Genomic DNA, 27,867 nt, shown 5'->3' with positions numbered 1-27,867 from the left:
ATGACGTTTATGACAGTTGGCACGTGATCCTAGAATACTATTTACGTAGATTGTCACGTGACAACAGTCAAAATAATCATCATTAACCGAACAACCGGCCAAATCTCAAGTACTGCAAGAAAACTTATCAGAATTGGGATTCTTATCGGTTCTGATCAAATTGTGACAGTTTTGACGTTAATGACAGTTGTCACGTGATTCTAAAACACTATTTATTTAGACAGTCACCTGACAACTGTCAAAATAATCATCATAAACTGAAAAACCTGTCACATCTCAAGTACTGCATGTAAACTCTACAAAACTGTGATTCTTATCGTTTCTGAACAAATTTTGACAGTTGTGACGTTTATGACAGTTGGCACGTGATCCTAGAATACTATTTACGCAGACAGTCACATGACAGATGTCAAAATAATCATCATAAACTGGAAAACCGGTCAAATCTCAAGTACTGCATGTAAACTCTACAAAACTGTAATTCTCATGGTTTCTGGACAAATTTTGACAGTTTTGACGTTAATGACAGTTGACACGTGATTCTAGAACACTATTTACTGAGACAGTCACGTGACAACTGTCAAAATAATCATAATTTTTCACATAGCAACCAGTAAGGTTTTCAACGTTGAAAAACGTGTCTTTTGTGTTATTTTTTCGTCTAAACCTACATGATCTCATAACAAACCTTGATGTAATTACATATTTTTTTTATTTAAATCAATATTTTGTTGGATTTCCAGTTCTATCGAGTGTGTAGATCATAAGTGCTACTCCACGCTGGAAAAACACACTAAATGGGTTTAGAAAAAAAAAAACAAGCTGATTTGCATGGGTACTTGTCGTAAAATTGAGGTTTTACCACTAGAAATTATCGTTGAGTGAGTTGTTTATTATAATCAATAATCGCATTCCATTCACATATTCAATACGCTGAACAAACAAAAAATCGATTGATATAAAATTCGATTTTAAGAGTTATTTACATGGTTTTGTATTGTAATTATGAGGTTTCTGGTGGTTGGTTTGCTGGCTTTGGCCAGCTCCAGGTATGACAGTTTCCTTGTCAAATTATGTATTAATTAATTAAAAAATGACACTTTAGTAAGGCTGAAAGTGAGGTTATTGCCGAATCAGAGGAGGTAAGCAACGTTGCTTTCCCCGATGGTTTCATGTGGGGCTACGCCTCCGCGGCTTACCAAGTGGAAGGAGGATGGGACGCCGATGGAAAAGGTAAGACAAACCTCAATTTTTAGGTTAACCAAGTTAATTTGGGTTAACGGTTTCGATTCGGTTCAGGTGAGAGTATTTGGGACTACGACGCCCATAACCATCCCGATTGGTTCCCGGTGAACCAAACTGGTGACGAAGCGTGCGATTCTTACCACAAAGCTGACGCGGACGTGGGTAGGCAACTTACCGCACACCCATCCTTTTTACCTCCTACGGCCGTTGTACGTCAGTGACGTATGAGGATTCCAAAAATGTGCTTAAAACTGTCATTTTCCTATTCTAAGTGGGTTTGACAAGCGTTTTTGTCGCTGACTGTCCTTTCAAACTGTTTCTGGCAGTTCAAACTTTGACACTGTTTTTCTCCCTGACTGTACCAAATTTTGTAGTGTTTTTTTAGGTTATTGGATAGGAAATTTAATGAGGATTTCAAAAATGTGCTTAAAACTGCCATTTTCTCACTCCAAGTGGGTTTTACAGACGGTTTTGTCACTGACTGTCCCTTCAAACTGTGTTTCTGGCAGTTCAAGCTTTGACACCTCTTTTCTCTCTGAGTATACCAAATTTTGCAGTGTTTTTTTAGGTTACTGGATAGGAAATTTAATGAGGATTTCAAAAATGTGCTTAAAACTGTCATTTTCTTACTCCAAGTGGGTTTTACAGGCGATTTTGTCCCTGACTGTCCCTTCAAACTGTGTTTCTGACAGTTCAAACTTTGACACCACTTTTCTCCCTGGCTGTACCAAATTTTGCAGTGTTTTCTTATGTCATTAGAAAGGAAATTTAATGAGGATTTCAAAAATGTGCTTAAAACTGCCATTTTCCTATTCTAAGTGGGTTTGACAAGCGATTTTGTCACTGACTGTCCCTTCAAACTGTGTTTTCTACATTTTTAACTTTGACACCGCTTTTTTTCCTGACTGTACTCAATTTTGTAATGTTTTTCATGTTACTTGATAAGAAATTTAATGAGGATTCCAAAAATGTGCTTAAAACTGTCATTTTCTCCCTCCAAGTGGGTTTTACAGGCGATTTTGTCCCTGACTGTCTCATGACACTGTGTTTCTGTTAGTTCAAACTTTGACACCACTTTTCTCCCTGACTATACCAAAGTTTGTAGTGTTTTTTTATGTTATTGGATAGAAAATTTAATGAGGATTCCAAAAATGTGCTTAAAACTGTCATTTTCCTATTCTAAGTGGGTTTGACAAGCATTTTTGTCGCTGACTGTCCTTTCAAACTGTGTTTTTGCCAGTTTAAATTTGACCCCGGTTTTTTCACTGACTGTACCAAATTTTGCAGTGTTTTTTTAGGTTATTGGATAGGAAATTTAATGAGGATTCCAAAAATGTGCTTAAAACTGTCATTTTCCTATTCTAAGTGGGTTTGACAAGCATTTTTGTCGCTGACTGTCCTTTCAAACTGTGTTTTTGCCAGTTTAAATTTGACCCCGGTTTTTTCACTGACTGTACCAAATTTTGCAGTGTTTTCTTATGTCATTAGAAAGGAAATTTAATGAGGATTTCAAAAATGTGCTTAAAACTGCTATTTTCCTATTCTAAGTGGGTTTGACAAGCGATTTTTGTCCCTGACTGTCCTTTCAAACTGTATTTCTAGCAGATCAAATTTCAACACGGTTTTTCTCCCCGACTGTACCAGATTTTGCAGTGTTTTTTTAGGTTGTTGAATAGGAAATTTAATGGGGATTCCAAAAATGTGCTTAAAACTGCCATTTTCTCACTCCAAGTGGGTTTTACCAGCGATTTTGTCCCTGACTGTCCCTTCAAACTGTGTTCCTGGCAGTTCAAATTTTGACACAGTTTTTCTCGCTGACTGTACCAAATTTTGCAGTATTTTTTTAGGTTGTTGAATAGGAAATTTAATGGGGATTCCAAAAATGTGCTTAAAACTGCCATTTTCTCACTCCAAGTGGGTTTTACCAGCGATTTTGTCCCTGACTGTCCCTTCAAACTGTGTTCCTGGCAGTTCAAATTTTGACACAGTTTTTCTCGCTGACTGTACCAAATTTTGCAGTATTTTTTTAGGTTACTGGATAAGAAATTTAATGAGGATTTCAAAAATGTGCTTAAAACTGCCATTTTCTTGTTCCAAGAGGATTTTACCAGCGATTTTGTCCCTGACTGTCCTTTCAAACTGTATTTCTAGCAGATCAAATTTCAACACGGTTTTTCTCCCTGACTGTACCAAATTTTGTAGTCTTTTCTTATGTCATGAGAAAGGAAATTTAATGAGGATTCCAAAAATGTGCTTAAAAATGTCATTTTCTCACTCCAAGTTGGTTTTACAGGCGATTTTATCCCTGACTGTCGTTTCAAACTGTATTTGTGGCAGTTCAAACTTTGACACCGCTTTTTTTCCTGACTGTACTCAATTTTGTAAGGTTTTTTCTTGTAATTGGATAGGAAATTAAATGGGGATTCCAAAAATGTGCTTAAAACTGTCATTTTCGTACTCCATGTGGGTTTTACACGCAATTTTGTCTTTGACTGTCCTTTCAAACTGTGTTCCTGGCAGTTCAAATTTTGACACGGTTTTTTTCCTTGACTGTGCCAAATTTTGTAGTGTTTTTTTAGGTTATTGGATAGGAAATTTAATGGCGATTCCAAAAATGTGCTTAAAACTGTCATTTTCTCACTCCAAGTAGGTTTAACACGCTATTTTGTCTCTGACTGTCCTTTCAAACTGCGTTCTCCAATTTGAGTGTGAAATAGCCCAAAATTAATCGCCTATATAGCAAGACGAGTGCTGTTTGAAAACGTCAAACGTCACAAATGACGTACAACGGCCGAACTAGTCACTATACAGGGTGTCCCGCGAGGTAAGGGACAAAACTTCACTACGTGTTCTTTAGGTGAATTCGAGTCAAAAATGTTCTATGAACATGAGTCCGCAAATGCTTCCTTACCGAGATATGATTTTTTAAATTTAATAGTGATTTTGTGCCGAAAACTACAATGGCTCTCATCCACATCATTAAAAGGGCTAGACTATGCTTACAATGGGAAAATGGACACTTTGAACAATTATTATAAACAGTTATTTTCCAAGAGGTATTAATTTTTTTTGTAAAAAAATATTTTTGTGAGGTTATTGTACTTTTCAACACAATAAAACCATTAAACTTAAAAAAATCGTATCTTGGTAAGGAAGCATTTGCGGACCCATGTTCATAGAACATTTTCGACTCGAATTTACCTAAAGAACACGTAGTGAAATTATGTCCCTTACCTCGCGGGACACCCTGTACATTGGCGTTACTATATCTCGGCGTTTTCCAGCTCTACTGGTCGAACAAGGCGTAAACACTTACAGATTCTCAATTTCCTGGCCGAGAATCCTGCCTAATGGCCGTATAGACAACATTAACTTAGCAGGTACGTTATACACGGTGTCCTGTACATGGTACGTCCACTGTGTGGGACACCCTGTACGCCAAAATGGCGGCTGAACTTTTAAGGTTATGACTGATTTGTGTGTGTGTGTACAGGCATTGAATACTACAAAAATTTGATTGGCAACCTACGAGCCAATAATATTGAGCCTTTAGTGACCATGCACCATTGGGACACTCCTCGTGCTCTTGAGGAGGAAGGAGGTTTCCTAAACGAGGTAAATTCACGTCACGTGACGTGTCAACTTGTGTTCTGTCACTCCCGTGTCACTCCTGTCACTTTGTAGAGCGCCATCGTACCGACGTTCGTGGAGTACGCCGATCTGTTGTTCGAAACCTTCGGCGATGACGTCAAATGGTGGATCACCTTCAACGAACCGAAACAAATTTGCGCCGGTGGTTACGATACGGGCGGGTACTCGCCCCAGAACCTGCACCGCGGTACCGGGGCGTACTTGTGCGCCCACAATTTGCTCAGGGCCCACGCCAAAGCCTACCGCGTCTACGACGAAAAGTACCGGGCCACTCAAAATGGTACGTGTCCATCCCGTCAAGCTTCAAATTTGACAGTTGCAACTGTCATTTTCTCACTCCAAGTGGGTTTTACAGGCGATTTTGTCCCTTCAAACTGTGTTTCTGGCAGTTCAAACTTTGACACCACTTTTCTCCCTGACTGTACCAAATTTTGCAGTGTTTTCTTATGTCATTAGACAGGAAATTTAATGAGGATTCCAAAAATGTGCTTAAAACCGTCATTTTCTCACTCCAAGTAGGTTTTACAGACAATTTTGTCTTTGACTGTCCTTTCAAACTGTGTTTCTGGCAGTTCAAACTTTGACACCGTTTTTCTCCCTGACTGTACCAAATTTTGCAGTGTTTTCTTATGTCATTAGAAAGGAAATTTAATGAGGATTCCAAAAATGTGCTTAAAACTGTCATTTTCTCATTCCAAGTAGGTTTTACATTCGATTTTGTCCTTGACTGTCCCTTCAAACTGTGTTTCTGGCAGTTCAAACTTTGACACCACTTTTCTCCCTGACTGTACCAAATTTTGCAGTGTTTTCTTATGTCATTAGAAAGGAAATTTAATGAGGATTCCAAAAATGTGCTTATAACTGTCATTTTCCCACTCCAAGTGGGTTTTATAGGCGATTTTGTCACTGACTGTCCTTTCAAACTGTGTTTCTGGCAGTTCAAATTTTGACACAACTTTTCTCCCTGACTGTACCCGATTTGACAGTGTTTTTTTAGGTTATTGGATAGGAAATTTAATGAGGATTCCAAAAATGTGCTTAGAACTGTCATTTTCTCACTCCAAGTGGGTTTTACAGGCGATTTTGTCACTGACTGTCCTTTCAAACTGTGTTTCTGGCAGTTCAAACTTTGACACCACTTTTCTCCCTGACTGTACCAAATTTTGCAGTGTTTTCTTATGTCATTAGAAAGGAAATTTAATGAGGATTCCAAAAATGTACTTAAAACTGTCATTTTCTCACTCCAAGTAGGTTTTACAGACAATTTTGTCTTTGACTGTCCTTTCAAACTGTGTTTCTGGCAGTTCAAACTTTGACACCGTTTTTCTCCCTGACTGTACCAAATTTTGCAGTGTTTTCTTATGTCATTAGAAAGGAAATTTAATGAGGATTCCAAAAATGTGCTTAAAACTGTCATTTTCTCATTCCAAGTAGGTTTTACATTCGATTTTGTCCTTGACTGTCCCTTCAAACTGTGTTTCTGGCAGTTCAAACTTTGACACCACTTTTCTCCCTGACTGTACCAAATTTTGCAGTGTTTTCTTATGTCATTAGAAAGGAAATTTAATGAGGATTCCAAAAATGTGCTTATAACTGTCATTTTCCCACTCCAAGTGGGTTTTATAGGCGATTTTGTCACTGACTGTCCTTTCAAACTGTGTTTCTGGCAGTTCAAATTTTGACACAACTTTTCTCCCTGACTGTACCCGATTTGACAGTGTTTTTTTAGGTTATTGGATAGGAAATTTAATGAGGATTCCAAAAATGTGCTTATAACTGTCATTTTCTCACTCCAAGTGGGTTTTACAGGCGATTTTGTCACTGACTGTCCTTTCAAACTGTGTTTCTGGCAGTTCAAACTTTGACACCACTTTTCTCCCTGACTGTACCAAATTTTGCAGTGGTTTCTTATGTCATTAGAAAGGAAATTTAATGAGGATTCCAAAAATGTGCTTAGAACTGTCATTTTCTCACTCCAAGTGGGTTTTACAGTCGATTTTGTCCCTGACTGTCCCTCCAAACTATGTTTCTGGCAGGTCAAACTTTGACACCGCTTTTTTCCCTGACTGTACTGAAGATTGTATTGTTTTCTTGTGTCTTTAAATAGGAAATTTAATGAGGATTCCAAAAATATGCTTAGAACTGTCATTTTCTCACTCCAAATGGGTTTTACAGGCTGACTGTCTCATGAAACTGTGTTTCTGACAGTTTAAACTTTGACGCCGTTTTTCTTCCTGACTGTACCCGATTTGACAGTGTTTTTTTAGGTTATTGGATAGGAAATTTAATGGGGATTCCAAAAATGTGCCTAAAACTGTCATTTTCTCACTCCAAGTGGGTTTTACAGGCGATTTTGTCACTGACTGTCCTTTCAAACTGTGTTTCTGGCAGGTCAAACTTTGACACCGTTTTTCTCCCTGACTGTACGCAATATTGTAGTGTATTCTTATGTCATTAGAAAGGAAATTTAATGAGAATTCCAAAAATGTTCTTAAAAATGTAATTTTCTCACTCCAACTAGGTTTTACAGGCGATTTTGTCCCTGACTGTCCCTTCAAACTGTATTTTCGACATTTCTAACTTTGACACCACTTTTCTCCCTGACTGTACCAAATTTTGCAGTGTTTTCTTATGTCATTAGAAAGGAAATTTAATGAGGATCCCAAAAATGTACTTAAAACTGTCATTTTCTCAGTCCAAGTGGGTTTTACAGGCGATTTTGTCCCTGACTGTCTCATGAAACTGTATTTCTGTTAGTTCAAACTTTGACACCACTTTTCTCCCTGACTGTACCAAATTTTGCAGTGTTTTCTTATGTCATTAGAAAGGAAATTTAATGAGGATTTCAAAAATGTGCTTAAAACTGTCATTTTCCCACTCCAAGTGGGTTTTACAGACGATTTTGTCTTTGACTGTCTTTTCAAAGTGTGTTTCTGGCAGTTCAAACTTTGACACCACTTTTCTCCCTAACTGTACCAAACATTGTAGTGTTTTCTTGTGTCATTAGAAAGGAAATTTAATGAGGATTCCAAAAATGTGCTTAAAACTGTCATTTTCCCACTCCAAGTGGGTTTTACATTCGATTTTGTCCTTGACTGTCCCTTCAAATTGTGTTTCTTGCAGGTCAAACTTTGACACCGTTTTTCTCCTTGACTGAACGCCATATTGTAGTGTATTCTTATGTCATTAGAAAGGAAATTTAATGAGGATTCTAGAAATGTGCTTAAAACTGTCATTTTCTCACTTTGACAGTTGCAACTGTCAAATTTACTTCAAATGTCACTAGGATTGTTCTTTCTGTCTGCGTACTCGTGTTCGACTAATTTGAGGACGAGCAGTACGATGCAAAATTAAGGGCGGCGTTGCCAAATTTTCGGTTTTTTCTTCTTTAGGCAGAGTTGGTATGGTAATCGACGAATCCTGGATTGAACCGGCCACGAATTCTACGGAAGATATCGAGGCTGCTGAACGGGCTAGTTTGTTTACTGTACTGTTGGTTTTTTTGTTTTTTTTTTTCTCTTTCTACGGGGGCTTGTTGTTTAGTACGGCTGGTTCGCCCATCCCATAGTATACGGGGACTATCCGGAAGTTATGCGCAAACGTATCGACGCTAGAAGTTACCTGCAAGGCCTCACCGAATCTAGATTACCCGCCTTTACTGATGAGGAAAAAGTTGAACTTCTCGGTAGGTTGGTACTTTTAAATGGTACCCGGTACACACTGATTTCTACAGGGTCTTACGATTATTTGGCCGTGAATATGTACACGACAGTTTTGGGGGAAGCCACCTCCGAAGCGGCAATAAGCGACATTAGCATGGGGGGCGACCAATCAGTGCGCACTTACCAACCAGACGATTGGGAAAAGACGGTTTCTGATTGGTTCAAAGTAAGCCCTTGAAACCCCCCACTTCTTAAAACGTCATAGAAATGTTCTTAGGTGGTTCCTTGGGGTGCGCGTCACTTGGTAACGTGGATCCGCGACACTTACGGTGACGACAAAGGTATCATAGTAACCGAAAACGGTTACCACGACTCTGGTAACGAACTTGACGACCTGGACACGAGAGGGCGCTACCACAAACTCTACTTGAGCAACCTGAACGACGCCATCTACAAAGATGGCGTCAATTTGATTGGTTACATGGCGTGGAGTTTGCTCAATGACGTCGAATTCTACGCTGGATGGACCACGTAACCGCTCTAGTATCACACATGTTCAATGGTTTTTCATCATCTGTCCGTTCTGTAGATTCAATCTGGGCCATTACCACGTTGACTTTGACAGTCCCGAGAAAACTAGAACTGCCAAAGCTTCGGCAGGTTACTACAAACAAGTGGTGACCAGTAATTGTTTGGTTGACAGTTGCAAACCTGCCTCAAAGGTGATCACACTGTAATTTGCTGTTTTTTGACGTCACGATGACGTAATTTGACACAACCCTAATTTGTCCAACTGTCAAATTGATATTTAATAGATAAATAGAGAGAGACACTAAGACTCTTCTCCCGTCTTCTGTCAAATTTGCTTCTCTCTTTCTGATAATATACAGGGTGTACTAAAAATTGCAGGGTCAAAATATTCAATAGTCCATTGCAAAATACTGTTTACCTTTCCTTTATTCTACATATTATTCTGCTTAAAAAATCACTTAATTTCGTAATTGACTGTACTAGAAACCGTTCCAAAATAATGTTCATTTTCACAGAAATTTAAAAAATGTATAGGGTAAGGACAGTTCAAGTGACCTGTCAAACTGACGTCAAAACTGGAACAATAAACCTATAAAGTGTTTTCAATATATTTTCCATTAAATTTGCACATCTTGAACAGAAAGCAGTGAATTAAGTACTGGACGAGTTGCGCGCGTCCGCACCAATTGACAGCGTTCGGCTTCCATTAGCCCGTACACACCGAGTGGAGCCGAAGTGTCACGATGGCGCTGTGGACACGGACGCGCACAAATTCTCCCAGTAGTTTTGTTGGGAATCCAGACTATAATGAATATGATTTTAACATTCAGGTCAGACAAAACTACATCAGACGAAGACTTTTGACATACAAAGCGATAGAACGACGTAGTATGAAAACAAAGCTAAAATTGGATGATAAATTAGGAAAAATTACCAATTTGACAGCGCTGCAAGCCATTGGTAGTAAAATAGGAAAAATACATGTATGGCAACATTGCAAAAATTGAATACTAAATTAGGGATACTGTCCAATTTTGACAACACTGAAAAGGTGTCCACCAGCCGTCATATTGGAGTCATTAATCTCTTGAAGGACACTTACTGTAAATTTCCGAGAAACTGATTCCGATTCCTGTCATTTGTCAATTGTGACAGTTGTCTGTCAGTAATGGCGTTTTTTCACAGTAATACCAAATATAAATAAAACCAACAACCAAAAGGTGTCCTCCAGAAGCCATTTTAAGTGAATTATTTTTCTCCCCGAGGACAAACCAACTTACCGTAGTTGTTTTGATTATAAAACTCTCTATTTTTACACTTGAACTTTCGAAACGGTGTCCTCCAGCAATCATTCATCTCCTGGAGGACAAACAAAACTCTAGTAAAAGAGTCGAATAAACTAGAAAAACATATTTCCGATTGTAATTACTACTGGTAAATGTAGGAAAAAAAACTAAATTCTATAGTAAGGCACATCCTGTTGCTAATAATAATTTAAACAAATATTGCATAGTTACGTAACGCGTGCGTTTACCTAATATGCTAATTGTGTATGTATGTAATATGACGTTACATTTGATATTTGAAACGAAAGTGTTTACTTTGCTTGTGTAGACTTTTTAATGAGTGGCTATTGCTTATTAATGCCTGTTTTGTATAGGTAGGAAAAATGTTTAGTTTAAGGTTATTAATTACCTGGTGGCGCCATCTGTTGTCGAGTGGGCGAAGCCCACTACAGTTTCCTGTTATCGCTTGACATTTCTGACTGACAATTCCTCTTAACCTGACATTTTTGTTATTGTTAGTTACTTATGTGTTAATAGTGTGTGTGTTTTTATAGTTACTAGTTAGCGAAACACTGTTACTTCCTACTAATAATTCAATGTATTTGTGAGTGAAACTGTGCCAGTGATTAGCGACAATGAATTTCCTAAAAAAAATCATGCGCAAGATGATTTATCCAGTGAATTCCCTAAAGGGGCTTGTGTATCCCACAGCAGAAACCTTGGACTCCTCACTACTGGACCGATTTACCGATTTAACAGTGCAAGGTAGGTGTGTTTGCTTAGAATCATCACGGGGAAGAAAATTCCTTTCCATTGAATGCACCAATGGACAGGAAATAGTGGTCTAACCTAACCTAACCTCAAAAAGCACCATATTGCCTAGTGCAACTTCCCACGGGGCTGTTTTAGTCACTAACAGCGATTTATTGTCCTAAAAACAGTTAATAAGTTCCAATTATTGGGTTACGTTTTTGTTGGGAAGGTCAAATGTCAAATTAGTAGGACTGTCACGTTGGAAAAGAAGAATTTGACAGTTTTAGACACTTATAACCTTACAATGTAGTTTGTTCTAGTTTTAGCAGGAAAACACTGTGAAATTCCTGTAAATTATCAAATAATTCAATGTGTTTGTGTGTGTGAAAGTGTCAGTGATCAACGGTAATGAATTTAGTACAGAAAATGGTGAAAAAGGAAGGAAATTCCTTTCAATGGAAGGGAAAAGGGTGGCATGGGGCAAACCCTCGAAAAGCACCATATTGCCTAGTGTAGGTGACTTTCCATGGGGGTGTTTTAGTCCCAACCGCCCCCAAAACCACAATAATTAAGGTAATTTGCATTGTTTTCTTTAATACTGCCAACCTTGAAACATGTTTAATCACAACGCCACCTAGTTACAGTTGAGCGTAACTAAGAAAGCGAGTATAACCAGTTCCGCCTTTGCGGACTGTTTTCTGTATTGATTTTTAAGGGGGTTGACACAAGCGCATTGAATTCCTGTTGCGTCCAGTCTAAAACGCATAAACACGCTCGGAACGAGTCACATGGTGTAAAGTTCCTTAAAAAAATGTCGGTAGACAACACCCCAGGTGATATTCCCACTTTGGCCCCCCAAACCCCTGTTCTAAGCGTGGCTTGTCGCATTTTGCGGTCCCCGAGCCACGAAAGTGTCACCACCGATTTGTCCCTGTTTTCTGTCAGTTCCGTGGATTCTTTCGGTGGTAGACGGTTGTTGAGTTTGTCCAAATGCGACAGGGGGCACAGCCCTAATCCGGATAATCGCAACCAAAATAGGTTAGGAAGTGCGGTTATTTTAGAGGATTTAATGGAAAATTATGATTGATTTTCAGACCGGCTGATATCCCGGAAATTCTGTGGTTCGAGGAAGAAACCGAACTGATTCGCAGCTGTGCAGCGTTGTCTTCGGCGGTAGGATTGCAGAAAAGCTTCAGCACCAGCGACATCAGCCAGTTACCATCTCCCGACGATGGTGGGAACGTTCTTCGAAACGCCGTGTCCGATTTGGCTTTGAACTCGTTGCAACGGAGCGGTTTTCTGCTGGAAAACGCCCGATTAGATCACACGTCCAGGTCGTGTTCCACGTGGGTGGCCGTGGGGGACGTCGTCTCCACGTCACAGTTGCCGTCCCCCCACGGGGGGCAGTCCAGCGGCCATACGGCCGCCCCCCCTTTAGTCAGCACCCCACCGCCGCCCGCGTTTACCGCCGCCGATTTTATCCGATCCGTCAACAAAAAGGTCAGTACCGATCTGTCAAATTATACGTCACTCGTCAAGGTCACGTGATAGTTCGTCTTTTACCTTCAGTGACTTTTTATCATAAAATGTCAAATAACCGAGTTATTAAAGGTCAAAGTGAAAATCACTGTTTTGGTCTGGCAGACGTGACTTTGACGCCCTCTAGCGGCCAAACGGTCAGGACAACATTCTAGTTTTGTCACATTTTTGGAAAACCCATTAACTGGACTATCTTTTACACTCAGTAACATTCTAACCTAACTTTTTGATTAACAGAGTTATTAACGGTTAAAGCAAAAAGTATCAAAATTACTATTTTCGTCTGACAGACGTTACTTTGACGACCTCTAGCGCCTAAACGGGGAAAGTTACAAGGTCATGTGATCATATTTTTGAATAGCCCACAGTCTAGACTATCTTTTACCATCAGTGCCTTTTTCCCGTAACTTTTTAAATAACAAAGTTACTAAAAGTCAAAGAAAAAAGTCACGAAAAGTGTCAAAACCACTGTTTTGGTCTGACAGACGTGACTTTGTCGCCCTCTAGCGGCCAAACGGTCAGGACAACAACCTAGTTTTGTCACATTTTTGGAAAGCCCATTAACTGGACTATCTTTTACACTCAGTAACATTCTAACCTAACTTTTTGATTAACAGAGTTATTAACGGTTAAAGCAAAAAGTATCAAAATTACTATTTTCGTCTGACAGACGTCACTTTGACGACCTCTAGCGCGTAAACGTGTTGAATAATGCAAATAACTCGTTTATTTGAAACAAATAATAATAATGAATGTGGCTATCACGTGACGTTGAGCGGGCGCCTCTAAGTGGCACCGTTTAGCCGCTAGAGGGCGACAAATTTGATTAAATTTTTTAGCACATTTTTGTAAATATCTCGAAAACTAGGTGAGTTAGAATTTTCAAATTTTTACCATGGGTGTACCTTAGTAAAACGCAACTTTTATCTTATATAAACTTTTTTTGAAAAATGTACCGTGTGGGCTGGAAAAATTAAAAACTGTCTTCTTGACAGTTTTCAAAGGGGCTACCCCATCAATTTTTGGAAAAAAACATTGAATTTTGAAAATTCAGTTTGACCGCCTAAATATCTTTGGATTACCGGTACAAACATGACGTACAGTGTCATTTGTTAAAATGTCAGTTTTTAAGGGTGCCACGCCCGGAAAACTGTCAAAAATAACAAAAATGTCATTTTTTTAGGTTAGCTCCGAAACGGTGCCATTTAGAGCAAAACGGACACAAAATTCGTGTTCTCCAGACCAAAATTAGTCAAAATGGCCACTGGCCTTGACAGGTTGAAATCCAATATGGCGGCGCTTGGTTAAGTAAGCCAGGACAATCTGTCATTTTAGGCAAAATTTTGGTGCACTTTCTTAAAAAATTGCAAATAACTCGCTTATTTGGAACATCCTGTATAAACGTGTCAAATGATCAAAGATAGCTAAGGAATGGGGCTATCACGTGACGTTGATCGGGCTGAGCTAAGTGGCACCGTATAGCCGCTAGAGGGCGTCAAAGTTGATAAAAAATTTTAAAACATTTTTGTAAATATCTCGAAACCTACAAAAGTTGGTGCTTTGAAATTTTTACTGTGGATGTACCACAGTAAAACGTAACTTTTACCTGAAACACACTTTTTTTGAAAAACGTACCGTTTGCCCGGGAAAAATGAAAAACTGTTTTCTTGACATTTTTCCAAGAGGTCTCCCTACCAAATTTTGAAAAAAAAATTTGAATTTTTTAATTTTTTTTTACCATCCCAATACGTTTAGGTAAATGGTAAAAACATGACGTCAAGTGTCATTTGTCAAAATGGTATTTTTGAAAGGTGCCACGCCCAGAAAACTCTCAAAAAATTACATATTTTTGAGGTTATGTCCGTAACGGTACCCATTAGAGCAAAACGGACCCAAAATTCGGGTTTTCCACACCGAAATTAAGCAAAATTACCAATTTGACAGGTTGAAATCCAATATGGCGGCGCTCAGTCCAGTAGGCCAGGTAAACCAGTCCTTTTGGGCACAATTTCAGTGCACTATACCAAAAAATTCCAAATAACTCGCTTATTTGAAACATCCTGTATAAACGTGTCAGATGGTCAAAGATAGCTAATGAGTGGGGCTATCACGTGACGTTGAGAGGGCGACTCTAAGTGGCACCGTTTAGCCGCTAGAGGGCGACAAAGTTGATCAATTTTTTAGCACATTTTTGTAAATACCTCGAAAACTATTTTTGACATTTAAGCTTAAATGACAATGTTTCATGCCGGAAAAAATCTAGTAAATTTCAATATAACGTCACAATAATTATTAATGTCCTCCCTGCCGCGTGGAACAGAAAGCAGTGAATTAAGTACTGGACGAGTTGCGCGCGTCCGCACCAGTTGACAGCGTTCGGCTTCCATTAGCCCGTACACACCGAGCGGAGCCGAAGTGTCACGATGGCGCTCTGGACGCCGACGCGCACAAATTCTCCCAGTAGTTTTGTTGGTAATCTCAGATCAATGAATATGATTTTAACATAAAATTCAGGTGAGACAAAACTACATCAGACGAAGACTTTTGACTACGTACAAAGCGATAGAACGTCTCTCTCAAAGCGAATTCAACTTGGATCGATTGGAAGTTGCGCCGCATACTGCGCAGGCCAGTCTCGAGCCTGTATTAGTCGCAGGTAGGCAACCGCACGTACTTGTTACGTTTTGCTGGAAGTATTTTGACAGGTCCGACCAGATTGACGGTTCCGGGAACGAGTCCCACGCCCAGCAAGAGCCCCACCACGTCGAGCAGCACGAATGCCGCCATGCTGAGGGCGGCCAAGTCCAGGGCGGGGAAAAACCTCCCCTTAACTATAGGGGACGTGGAGAGGGAGAGGGGGAAACCCCTCTCCAAATACGAGCGAAATATGATGATTTTCAATTGGTTGCACACGTTGGACGATACTGCTTTTGTTGAAGGTATACAGTAATTCAAGACAAAATTTTGGAATGACGTCATTTTGACAGCTTTCCACCAAAACCGAGGTGACTGATCTGTCAAAGTGACTTATCTGTTGAAATGTTCTTTGTGTAGTTAAATGAATTCTAATATACCGTGTCATTTACAACGTTTATTAGGTTAAGTTTAATTGTTAAGTGAAACGTCACTCTGTGTATGGTAAAAATCAGAGTAAAATGGACTTTTTCATGTGATTTTCACTATATAGTGAAAATTGACTTGTGCTACAGTGCAAGCCAATACAGTTGGCGGTGACGTCATTCAGTGATCTTAACTGGTAATTTGTGTTTGTAAACTGTTTTGTTATTTGATTAAACTTGTTTTACATTTGACTTGCGTTTCTGTTCTTCTTTTTTAGTGGATTATATAAATAAAATTTTCTTGAACACGAATAATCTACCAGTAAATTCAGTTTTCTTGACAATTGGCGAATGCGCCTGATAGTAAAAATATACCCCAGCGCATTTCTGCTCTCCTAATACAATTTCCGATTTTTATAAAATTTTGCGTTTTCTTGACAATTGGCGAATGCGCCTGATAGTAAAAATGTACCCCAGCGCATTTCTGCTCTCCTAATACTATTTCCGATTTTTATAAAATTTTGCGTTTTCTTGACAATTGGCGAATGCGCTTAATAGTAAAAATGTACCCCAGCGCATTTCTGCTCTCCTAATACTATTTCCGATTTTTATAAAATTTTGCGTTTTCTTGACAATTGGCGAATGTGCCTGATAGTAAAAATGTACCCCAGCGCATTTCTGCTCTCCTAATACAATTTCCGATTTTTATAAACTTGCGTTTTCTTTACAATTGGCGAATGCGCCTGATAGTAAAAATGTATCCCAGCGCATTTCTGCTCTCCTAATACGATTTCCGATTTTTATAAAATTTTGCGTTTTCTTGACAATTGGCGAATGCGCTTAATAGTAAAAATGTACCCCAGCGCATTTCTGCTCTCCTAATACAATTTGCAATTTTTATAAAATTTTGCGTTTTCTTGACAATTGGCGAATGTGCCTGATAGTAAAAATGTACCCCAGCGCATTTCTGCTCTCCTAATACAATTTGCGATTTTTATAAAATTTTGCGTTTTCTTGACAATTGGCGAATGCGCCTGATAGTAAAAATGTACCCCAGCGCATTTCTGCTCTCCTAATACAATTTGCGATTTTTATAAAATTTTGCGTTTTCTTGACAATTGGCGAATGCGCTTAATAGTAAAAATGTACCCCAGCGCATTTCTGCTCTCCTAATACAATTTACGATTTTTATAAACTTGCGTTTTCTTTACAATTGGCGAATGCGCCTGATAGTAAAAATGTACCCCAGCGCATTTCTGCTCTCCTAATACGATTTCCGATTTTTATAAAATTTTGCGTTTTCTTGACAATTGGCGAATGCGCCTGATAGTAAAAATGTACCCCAGCGCATTTCTGCTCTCCTAATACAATTTCCGATTTTTATAAACTTGCGTTTTCTTTACAATTGGCGAATGCGCCTGATAGTAAAAATGTACCCCAGCGCATTTCTGCTCTCCTAATACGATTTCCGATTTTTATAAAATTTTGCGTTTTCTTGACAATTGGCGAATGCGCCTGATAGTAAAAATGTACCCCAGCGCATTTCTGCTCTCCTAATACGATTTCCGATTTTTATAAAATTTTGCGTTTTCTTGACAATTGGCGAATGCGCCTGATAGTAAAAATGTACCCCAGCGCATTTCTGCTCTCCTAATACGATTTCCGATTTTTATAAAATTTTGCGTTTTCTTGACAATTGGCGAATGTGCCTGATAGTAAAAATGTACCCCAGCGCATTTCTGCTCTCCTAATACAATTTGCGATTTTTATAAAATGTTGCGTTTTCTTGACAATTGGCGAATGCGCCTGATAGTAAAAATGTACCCCAGCGCATTTCTGCTCTCCTAATACGATTTCCGATTTTTATAAAATTTTGCGTTTTCTTGACAATTGGCGATTGCGCCTGATAGTAAAAATGTACCCCAGCGCATTTCTGCTCTCCTAATACGATTTCTGATTTTTATAAAATTTTGCGTTTTCTTGACAATTGGTGAATGCGCCTGATAGTAAAAATATACCCCAGCGCATTTCTGCTCTCCTAATACGATTTCCGATTTTTATAAAATTTTGCGTTTTCTTGACAATTGGCGAATGCGCTTAATAGTAAAAATGTACCCCAGCGCATTTCTGCTCTCCTAATACTATTTCCGATTTTTATAAAATTTTGCGTTTTCTGAAAAAAATTTATTTTGTATCAAATTCACCGCAAACCGAGATTTGTATTAGGACAGATGTTTCGTGTGTGATTACTAGGCGCATTCGCCAATTGTGAAGAAAACTTTCTTGAACGACGAAATTAAACACAATTTACTGAAAATCACTATTTATTCAAACTGTACTGTGCAATCGTTGGATTTGTTCTTGAATCCAATAGTTCGGCCCCTCCAAATATTTGTTCACGTCGGTGAATAGGGCTCTACGTTCGCTACGACAGCTCCGTTGGTTATCCTCGATCGCTCCTTGCCCTAAACTGACCACACCTTGCAAATAGTAGCGATTCTTCGGTCCTTGCACCACTAAACCACCTCCACTATCACCCTGACAAACACTGGTATCTGCAAATCAAACAAAATTAGAATGACGTCACATCAAATTTGTTTGAACTCGCGTACTTTTATTGACGTGTCCGGCGCATATTTTGTCCTCCACCAAGTACTGCGCAGCAAACGACGGATCCAGTTCCGATCGGCACTGCGACTGATCCACGTACTCCAACTCGACCACTTTTAGTACGTCAGAGGGTCGCCCGGTGGCGCTCGTGTAACCCCAGCCGGTCACCTAGCGACAAAATCAAAGTAGATTGCGATGACGTCACGCGGCGTCTAGGCTTACGGTGGCAATATTTCTGGGCCGGAGCAACGGATTGGTGACGTCACTAGTGTGCAAACACACCGGTTGCACTACTTTAGACAGAGCAAACAGAATCTCCAGTTTTAGTAGAGCGATGTCGTAGCGGAAATTCTGTATTTGCCCTTTATACCACTCGTGTTTTATAATTTTCCTGACCTAAAATGGTAATCAAAATGGCGGAATGTTTAAATTACTCCTTGAAATTTACCGATGAATACTGCGCGGTGTTGTTGTCCCTAGAATCGCCATAACGATTATAGTATTTACCAGCGGACACTTTATAGAACTTGTGATCGATCAAATCGCCCGTGTCCTGGATCGTTACACAGTGAGCCGCTGCAAATTACTTTGATTTCGACTGTAGCAAACGATTTTCTTGGGAAACTCACCTGTTATCACTATAGAAGTGGACAAAAGTGATCCGCCGCATATGTTAGTGTAGTCGGGAAAACTTTCCTTGTTGGAGTACAACGCCACCATCCACGGATACTCTCCTCTGTTCACGTTCTTTCCACCAATCACCAGCGGTTCCACAGAAACGCGTTTCTCTCCGCAAACTAACCAAAAAACAAAAAAATTCCTCAAGCAGCACACAAAAGTGTTGGGAGAGTTTGTGCGCGTCCGCGTTCAGAGCGCCTTCGTGACACTTCGGCTCCACTCGGTGTGTACGGCTTAATGGAAGCCGAACGCTGTCAATTGGTGCGGACGCGCGCAACTCGTCCAGTTCTCTGTTTGAAGTGAACACGGAAACATACGTGAAAAGTACATTTTACAGCTTCACGAGTAGAGTTTTGACAGTTACGACATTTGGCAGCCAGTTTCAGCTGTTTTTTGGTACTTTCTATACCTGACAACTGTCAAATTCAATTCCACAAAGGTATAAAACCAGAAAACATGGTTTGACAGGTTGACTTTGCATTTTATAGTTTTGTGAGTGCAATTTTGACAGTTGGCAGGTTTAGCTGTCATTTGGGTCATTCTAAACCTAGCAACTGTCAAATTTGATACCATAAAAGTCTAAAAAAAGCAAACATACTTGAAAAGTAGGAAAACCTGTTCGAATTAGCTGAAATGCACTTTATACCTTTAAATGTCACAATTTAGACAGTTGTGACGTTTGACTGTCCGTTTCTGACTTAGTTTCGTCTGCTTCTAATTTGACAAGTGTCAAATGTCAATTTTGGCAGTTTTGACGTTTGACGGCAACTGTCAAATTTAGTCTTGTACAGGAAAAGTTAAAAAATCAGTTGGAGTTTGGTTGAATGCATTTTTGACAGTTGTGACAATTTCTGTCTTAATTCCGTTCTAGTACGCATGTCAACAACTGTCAAAAGTAATTTTTTCAATGGCGGACAGAAATTCCTCTCATCTCGCTCAGTTGACGAGTAATAGAACAGGACGGACAATAATGACGTCACCGAAACTTACTTTCTTGACATTTCGCCTCGTCGTAGTTCCATTCGCCGTTCTCGCCGCAAATATTGACGTTCCACGCAGACGCGGGCTCAAAATACGACGCGCACCGATACGTCATCCGAGTGCCCGGCGTTGCCTTGTCGCAACCGATCTTCGACCCGTCCAAACTGCACTCGAGCGTCACGTGGTTCTTGTTCACGCGCTTCGGACACAAACGCAAACATTGCGGCAACACTGTCGAGCTCCAACGTCCCGCGTCCGTGCAGTAAACCAACTGGCCCTCGTCCGCGGTGGTGGACAGTTTGTAGTTTTTGTTGCACCGGAAAATGATCGTGGTTTTCGGTTTGACCGCCACGTTTGGCAACGTCGCGTCGTACGCGTTGTACAGGTAGATCCATTGACCGTTTGCGGGGTGGGGCGGCGTTGTGCAGTAATTGTTCGACGGGGTGGTCGCTACCGGTGGATTTGAGGTGGTGGTGGTCACGGTGGGTGCGCAGTTTGCTTCGTCCGAATTGTCTGCGCAATTTTTCACCCCGTTACACCTAAAAAGAAACTTTTCTGACATTTGACAGTTTTGTTACGTCAGAATGACAGTTGTGGTCGCTTGACGTCTGTCAATTATTGTTATGCTACAGACATGCGCCTACTTTGGACTTTTCTGATCATTAATCAAAATGCAAGCTAAAAATCTTGAAAACACCATTCAGAATATGTCTGAACAGTCACGTGACCGCTGTAGACCAATTGCAAGCCTCAAAACAGTCTGACAAGTCCAAATTAAGCTTGAAAAATGCTTTTTAAGTAAAATTTAAGTAAAAACCCTCGAAAATACTATTTAGAACATGTAAAACAGTCACATGACTTTTGTAGACCAATTGCACGGTTAAAATTTCTGTGACACGTAAAAAGTATGCTAGAAATGTAGGCCATACAGTCACGTGACCCCCAAAAGTGAGTCACAACCGTTGGCTTTTTATTCAAAATTTGGGCCAAAAATCTTATCAAAAGTGTTGGGAGAGTTTGTGCGCGTCCGCGTTCTGAGCGCCTTCGTGACACTTCGGCTCCACTCGGTGTGTACGGGTTAATGGAAGCCGAACGCTGTCAATTGGTGCGGACGCGCGCAACTCGTCCAGTTTTCTGTTTGAAGTGAACACGGAAACATACGTGAAAAGAATACTGAATGAATTAGGAAAAATGCATTTTATAGCTTCATGAGTGCGTTTTTGACAGTTGTGACATTTGAACATCAGTTTTAGCCCTTTTGTGGTCTGGTCTAAACCTGACAACTGTCAAATTCAATCCCATAGAGCTACAAAACAAGGAAACATACTTGAAAAGTAATAAAATAACAAACAAAACAAATACAGTCACGTGATCCCCAAAAGTGAGTCAGAACCGTGAAAAATGGTTTTCAAATCAAAATTTTGGCTAAAATTCTTGACAACAGTCACGTGACCGCTGTAGACCAATTTTACAAAATGGCGCTGATTTCTAGCAAGAGAACGACAGTGTGGCATTGCGTAACATGTTTCACCCTATATCTGCCTTAATTCAAGGAAAAAAAAATCTGAAAAAATTACAGGATTTACAGGGTGAGTCACTTTAAAATTCCTGAAAAAAAATGGCGGTTCTAAAAGAAAATTTGTAATTGTGGGTAATGTTTGAAAATTGGTTTGGTGGTCAAACGTGTTTCACCCTGTCATTGAAGGACTAAAATTCTGAAAAAAATTACGGGATATACAGGGTGAGTCACTTTAAAATTCCCGAAAAAAAAAATTCTTGACAATTGGTGAATGCGCCTAGTATTAAGTTACAAACAAACATTTGGCGAATGGGAGTTATCACGTGACTGATTGAACCTGATCGCGTGTGCACTCACCTCGAATCACCATCGACGCAAGCGCCGTAACGACACTTGTACGTATACTCGGGACAATCAGTGTTCAGGCACAATTCCTCAGTTTCGTCACTTTTGTCCGTGCACTCTTCGATTCCGTTGCAACGAGCGTCCATTTCGATGCACTGTCCATTCCGGCACTCGAACTCGTCCGACCTAGCATCGTTCGATTTTTTACACAGTGGACCAGACAAAGCACCACTCACCTGCAGTTCGTATTAACTTTGTTGATTAGCGTTGGACAGTTGGTTTCGTCCGAATTGTCCCGGCAATTTTTCACGCCGTTACATTTAAAGTCGGCGTCGATACATGCGCCGTAACTGCACCGAAACAAGTAACCGGGACACCTGGTTGGTATATACAGGGTGTAGACAAAACAGTTTGTCCTGCTCCTGCTCAACTTACGGTATTCTTCGACACACTGTATCTCGCTCGTCGCTTCCGTCCCGACAGTCTTCCATACCATCGCACATTTTGTCCGAATCGATACAGTCTGCACTGGTCTGACATTGGAACTTAATTGGGTCACTGTGTATACATAAAAAATTGTTGTAGTTTCAGTACAATCACGTGATCCCCCATTTGATAACGGTCCTGTTATCAGGAGACCGGAATGGGTGACCAAGATTGCAAACGATAACACACCACCAGCCATTTTGAAGGTTCAGACTGTGAACGTTTAATAGCATTCACTACAAATACAGTCACAGTCTGATCATATAAACCTTAAAAATGACTGTGGGTGTATACAGTACGTGAATTTGTCAGTTTTTCAACGCAAATTTGCGATGTTTTACCGCAACTGTGTAGTTGGTGCACAAGTTACTCAAAACTGCCAATTTAAGACACTTACTGTTTGCTCTGGAACCTATCACCCCAATTTTATACTGTTATAAGGTGGAAATCATCAATATTCACGCCTATGCACCTATTGGTCATGTTTTTACACTAATTAAAGGTGAAAACACTAATTTTTACCGGAAGGGGCACTAAATACGACATTTTGGTTTGACCACGGCTTGCTTGATCTCGTCAATGACGGCTGTCAATTCCATATTAGCTGTCTCAGTCTATACAGTACGCGAGTGAGAGAGACAAATAAATTTTCCTTGACAAGGGAATTTTTCAATAATAAATCCAAAAAGCACTTAAAGACACTTTGTCGCGCTGAAAGCACTTTTCTCTTGCAATACTGAACAACTTAACAGAAGCCTGGTTAGTGGACACTTGCCAGAAGCCTCTAGAACCATTTTGAAAGTGCCAGAGGCCTCTAAACACTACTAAAAACTTTCCAACAGTAACACCCTTACAAAAAACGTTTTCCACGGTCAATTAACGCACCTGTCTAATTAATTTAATGGAATTTCGTTAATATTTACGCCACTAAAACAGAAAAGTGGGTAAAAATCAAACAAAACAACACAATATAAGGAACTTAACCTAAAATTGTTCTTTTTGATATTTGACAGTAATAGTCTATGAATATGAGTTATAGGTAGGCAACCACCGTTACACAAACAACAAAGATGTGTTGCCTATGTTTTGTATTAATTACTGTTAATTGTACTGTACAAAGTCACTTACCTTTGACAATTCTGTCCAGCCTGTCGTCTCGCTCTACTGTAACTCACATTGTACGTTTGTGTCCCCTTTGGCACACCTAAAACTACAAAATCCCTCGCATAAAACTGTATTTTACCCACGGTTCGAAGCTACTTACCCAGAATGGCAATTAATACAATCACTTTACGCATTTTTTCGGACGTAAAACTGCTTTGCCGTTAAGTAAACGTTCGCATATCGTCCGGGACCTTTAACATTTTCGCTTGATAATCGATTTTGCTTGTTATTAACCAAACAAAAATTTGTGCTGCACTCGACAAGGCTACCGACGAACGAACAATGACGCAAAAGTGGAATTTCTGGTCAGAAGAAATCCTGGGAAACCCGTTTGTTTCGTCTCGTAAACCGCGTTAACCTCTAGTCTAGCTGTTATATGGTGCGTATCGGTTAAAAGGCAAATGACGTCATTAAGTGGCGCCCTCTGTTTGTCAATCGCTTTAAGCTGACTACACTGTCCTGTGGCAACTGTCGTTAACGTCAAAACTGTTCAAATTTGTTCAGAAAGATAAGAATCATTGTTTTGTAGCTACCTAACGCTAGACAGGTTTTTGAGCTCCAAGATAATTATTTTGACAGGTGTCACGTGACTGTCTAAGTAAATAATGTTCTAGAATCACGTGACAACTGTCATTAACGTCAAAATTGGTTCAGAAACGATAAGAATCACAGTTTTGTAAAGTCTTCTTGCAATACATGAAATTTTACAGGTTTTCCAGTTTATGATGATTATTTTGACAGTTGTCACGTGACTGTCTAAGTAAATAATGTTCTAGTACCACTTGCCAACTGTCACTAACATCAAAACTGTCAAAATTTGTCCAAAAACAACAAGAATCACAGTTTTGTAGTTTTCTTGCAATACTTGAAATTTTACAGGTTTTCCAGTTTATGATGATTATTTTGACCGTTGTCACATGACTGTCTCAGTAAATAGTGTTCTACGATCACGTGACAACTGTCATTAACGTCAAAACTGTCAAAATTTGTTCAGAAACGATAAGTATCACAGTTTTGTAAAGTTTTCTTGCAATACATGAAATTTTACAGGTTTTTCAGTTTATGATAATTATTTTGACAGTTGTCACATGACTGTCTCAGTAAATAGTGTTCTAGGATCACGTGACAATTGTCATTAACGTCATAAGTGTCAAAATTTGTTCAAAAACGATAAGAATCACAGTTTTGTAAACTCTTCTTGCAATACATGAAATTTTACAGGTTTTTCAGTTTATGATAATTATTTTGACAGTTGTCACGTGACTGTTAAAGTAAATAATGTTCTAGAACCACTTGCCAACTGTCACTAACATCAAAACTGTCAAAATTTGTTCAGAAACAATAAGAGTCACAGTTTTGTAGTTTTCTTGCAGTACTTTTGTACTTTTGGCCATAACTCGGTAACAAATGACAGTTCGAACGTGAAAAAAATTCAGGAGGTAGTTGGATAAGTTTGGAAACTTTCTCCTCTCTTGACTTTTTGCTGTCAGAGCCACAGTTTCAGAGCAAAAAATTCTCGAAAGTCAAAACGGCTTTAAATCAGTTTTAAGGTTATGAGCGTCATTTTTTCAGTCAAGACAGCCTTGATCTTTGAGGTTAAGTAACCATTATGGCCTAGTAACGGTAAACTTAAAGGTTTACGATGAAAAACACAATAAAAACACAAAAATACATAAATAGTGGGTAGTAATAGAAATTATAGGCTTGCGCTCTAAAGTGTCCCCACTTTCCACTTTATATGTCAATGGTTTATTTCGATTTTATTTTATTCGAGCTGGTGGGTTTAAGCAAAAAAATGCCAATGCGCTGATAGAGAAGCGCCGAAACAAATTGGACCAATACGAGCCCGATTCGTTGCGGCCAATTCAAAACCCCATAAATCGGGTACAACCACACTCCGTGCAAATAGTACACGCCCACGTATCTGGTGACGTAAAAAAAAACCATTAACCTATCAATCAGACAGAAAATTGGTACTTACAACGCTTGGTACACCGTACAGTAAACTGTCAAAACTGTCAAAGCCCTATTGGTGGATGACAGCGTCAAATTGTGACTGTTTGACAGCACCTCCACGAGCAAAGGAACGATTATCACGGTGTGCAGCGTGTGGTTGAGCCAATTTGGATAGACGTCGTCTGGAAGTTTATAGCGCAAGTGCAGTATATGTGACAGCTGTCAAACTACACAACCGTGTCACGCAACTGTCAAAAACCCTCATTATAGACGTATAAGTTGAATCAAGTGCAAGTGATAGCAAAATACCACTTTATAGCTCTACGAGTCGGATTTTGACTGATGCACTTTATGTGACAGCTGTCAAAACAATGTCTCGCATAGGACAATACTTCACGCCAGTCAAATCTTCAAACCATGAACCTCTAAAATGTATTTATGTGACGCAAAAAGGTGATAACAAAATATTCTTACAAGTTACACTTTATAGCTCTACGAGAGAGGTTTTGAACAGATGCAGTACATGTGACAGATGTCAAACACTGGCATACGTATACGTCAACTGTCATACTACAAAAAACAAACGTCACGAGTGTCAGAAATTCAATGGTAGAGCTATAAAAGTAACAGATTTTATTTTGTTTTTCTAAGTGGTAGCAAAGTTATTCTAATGCATTTTATATCTCCATTAGTATGAGTTTTCACATTGACAGCGGAAAAATGACATTTTGTACTAGAAAATTGCGTCACAACCGATCATAGAACTATAAAGGAAACCTTGTCAATGCGGGATGGCTTTCAATGGAAATGAATGCACAGAATTTGACAGTTGCCACTTTGACAGTCCACAACTCGGTAATTTTGACAGTTACAGAATGTTTTGTGTAGCCCTAGAAAGCCTTGTTTGACCACCCTGTATAGTGACTATAGTCACCAGTCAAAGAACTGAGTTATTTAGTAGTAAATACAGAGTGGACCAAGTCAGGTCTGAATCAAGCAGTCTCCCATTTGACAGCCTGTAACTCGGTTACTTTGACAGTTACAGGGTGGTTCAATATATCAATTTGTAGCTCTTGAAACCCTCTTTTAATCACCCTGTATAGTGCCTATAGTTACCAGTCAAATAACTGAGAAATTTAGTAGTAAATACAGAGTGCACTAAGTAAGGCCTGAATCAAACAATCTCCACTTTGACAGTCCGTAACTCGGTTGTTTTGACAGTTACAAGGTGGTTCAATATATCAATTTGTAGCTCTTGAAACCCTCTTTTGACCACTCTGTATAGCATCTCTAGTCAAGTAACCTAGTTGCTTAAATGAAACATTTAAGTAAGTCAAACAACTTATGACTTGACAGTGTGACAACACTGCCACAAAGTTACAGTTTACTAGATTTTTTTTTTGGTTTTTCTGTCCTTTTCTCGCGCATGCAATTATCAATTGTTTCTCTGTCAATAACTTACCCAGTGCTTTAGGAAATATCAGTTCCCTGTCCAGGTGCCAGACTGTCCAGAAAAACGACGCAACCAACAACGAACTGGGAAAAACCAGAGCGGTGAACAAGTGAAAACGGAGTTTTCCCGTTCTTTTTTGCAAATTGACCAAATTTGTCAATTTGGCAGTTTCGTCACCGACAGCAAGAAGCAGAAAAATTATTTGGAGCGCCTGGAAAGTTTGAAATTATTTCCGGTTACCATACCGGGTGAGTCACTTACAAAATTCCATCCGGTGAAAAATAGATGCCGGAATCGCTTCATGTTTTGCAGGGTTGCCACTTTGGACGCGGAACTCCTGTCCAGGGTAACTTTATGCGCAACCCCCGTAAAAACGTAATAACCCAGAATGGTGGCGTATAACAGCAAAACGGACAAACTGCCCCTAAATTCCGGTTTTCTTTCATTGATTTTCCGTTCCTTAACCAACATTTCGTTTCGATAACGTTTTCAATAACCTACTGATGATTAACTGAACCTTGAACTTAGCGATTAGACCCGTTTCACCTTAATAATTACCTGGTACACGGATTAATCAAAAAAGTTCCTTGAAACATTCTGTATAAGTACCGTAGTAAACACAAACTAGAATAACTGTTTAATTTAGGTTAGGCAACGCGTCTTTCACGTTTGTGTAACTGCGGTTGCCTATCCTTCGTTTTGACGCTGCGTCGAGCGTGCCCTGGCGAGTTATACGTCACGATGACGCAATTTAACAATCGAACAGTGTTGCACCGCCTACTATACTAGAAAGTGCTTGTCAAAAATTCCAATATGGCGCGGAATAGTGGTGACAGTTTGTATTGTGGAAATTGAGTTTTTTGAGGATTAGATGAATTTTTACGGTTTAAAATCCAAACTTGAGGTTATTTGCGTGAGTTATTTTTGTTTGCTGCCGTTCGTGAGTTTT

At 39.5% G+C, this 27,867-nt stretch overlaps 4 protein-coding genes and 1 long non-coding RNA gene across 10 annotated transcripts; 2 read left to right on the top strand and 3 right to left on the bottom strand.

Moving 5' to 3' along the window:
- The first annotated feature begins 897 nt into the window (after positions 1-897).
- LOC145736829 (myrosinase 1-like) lies at positions 898-9,461 on the top strand. Of its 2 annotated transcripts, none has more exons than XM_081991257.1 (11): positions 898-1,049; positions 1,106-1,233; positions 1,300-1,407; positions 4,530-4,625; positions 4,739-4,860; positions 4,930-5,176; positions 8,289-8,383; positions 8,440-8,581; positions 8,630-8,784; positions 8,836-9,089; positions 9,148-9,461. In XM_081991257.1, the coding sequence occupies exons 1-11, from the start codon at positions 1,006-1,008 to the stop codon at positions 9,293-9,295; spliced, it is 1,539 nt and encodes a 512-aa protein (XP_081847383.1). In that variant the 5' UTR covers positions 898-1,005; the 3' UTR covers positions 9,296-9,461. The 2 variants fall into 2 exon arrangements, with proteins under 2 accessions (XP_081847383.1, XP_081847384.1); XM_081991258.1 differs by having other exon boundaries at positions 929-1,049; positions 1,118-1,233.
- LOC145736847 (uncharacterized) lies at positions 8,827-10,743 on the bottom strand. Its single transcript, XR_014180130.1, has 2 exons — positions 10,607-10,743; positions 8,827-10,448 (listed from the first exon to the last, which is right to left on the bottom strand). It is a non-coding gene; the product is annotated as an uncharacterized LOC145736847 (long non-coding RNA).
- Positions 10,690-15,978, top strand: LOC145736835 (uncharacterized). Of its 3 annotated transcripts, XM_081991272.1 has the most exons (5): positions 11,167-11,701; positions 11,844-12,166; positions 12,223-12,628; positions 15,182-15,323; positions 15,373-15,978. In XM_081991272.1, exons 2-5 carry the CDS (start codon positions 11,940-11,942, stop codon positions 15,615-15,617), a joined length of 1,020 nt encoding a protein of 339 aa, XP_081847398.1. In that variant the 5' UTR covers positions 11,167-11,701; positions 11,844-11,939; the 3' UTR covers positions 15,618-15,978. The 3 variants fall into 3 exon arrangements, with proteins under 3 accessions (XP_081847399.1, XP_081847398.1, XP_081847397.1); XM_081991273.1 differs by lacking the exons at positions 11,167-11,701; positions 11,844-12,166 and adding an exon at positions 10,690-11,144; XM_081991271.1 differs by lacking the exon at positions 11,167-11,701 and having other exon boundaries at positions 11,708-12,166.
- A 2,054-nt stretch (positions 15,979-18,032) lies between these two features.
- Positions 18,033-25,031, bottom strand: LOC145736162 (modular serine protease-like). 3 transcript variants are annotated; one of them, XM_081990441.1, is made up of 11 exons: positions 23,610-25,031; positions 23,474-23,555; positions 22,295-22,417; positions 22,096-22,236; positions 21,872-22,045; positions 20,005-20,534; positions 18,966-19,133; positions 18,785-18,912; positions 18,559-18,732; positions 18,339-18,504; positions 18,033-18,281 (listed from the first exon to the last, which is right to left on the bottom strand). In XM_081990441.1, the coding sequence occupies exons 1-11, from the start codon at positions 23,641-23,643 to the stop codon at positions 18,055-18,057; spliced, it is 1,947 nt and encodes a 648-aa protein (XP_081846567.1). In that variant the 5' UTR covers positions 23,644-25,031; the 3' UTR covers positions 18,033-18,054. The 3 variants fall into 3 exon arrangements, with proteins under 3 accessions (XP_081846567.1, XP_081846568.1, XP_081846569.1); XM_081990442.1 differs by having other exon boundaries at positions 23,474-23,549; XM_081990443.1 differs by lacking the exons at positions 23,474-23,555; positions 23,610-25,031 and adding an exon at positions 22,743-23,423.
- A 147-nt stretch (positions 25,032-25,178) lies between these two features.
- On the bottom strand, positions 25,179-27,833 carry LOC145736172 (androgen-dependent TFPI-regulating protein-like). Its single transcript, XM_081990459.1, has 5 exons — positions 27,477-27,833; positions 27,180-27,429; positions 26,928-27,129; positions 25,491-25,647; positions 25,179-25,433 (listed from the first exon to the last, which is right to left on the bottom strand). Exons 2-5 carry the CDS (start codon positions 27,387-27,389, stop codon positions 25,259-25,261), a joined length of 744 nt encoding a protein of 247 aa, XP_081846585.1. The 5' UTR covers positions 27,390-27,429; positions 27,477-27,833; the 3' UTR covers positions 25,179-25,258.
- Positions 27,834-27,867: the final 34 nt, after the last annotated feature.

Source organism: Ips typographus, linkage group LG12 (assembly GCF_016097725.1).
Source record: "Ips typographus isolate SLU linkage group LG12, UJ_Ityp_2.0, whole genome shotgun sequence".
In the NCBI taxonomy this organism is placed as follows: domain Eukaryota; kingdom Metazoa; phylum Arthropoda; class Insecta; order Coleoptera; family Curculionidae; genus Ips; species Ips typographus.
This window is presented reverse-complemented; position numbering and strand designations above follow the sequence as displayed.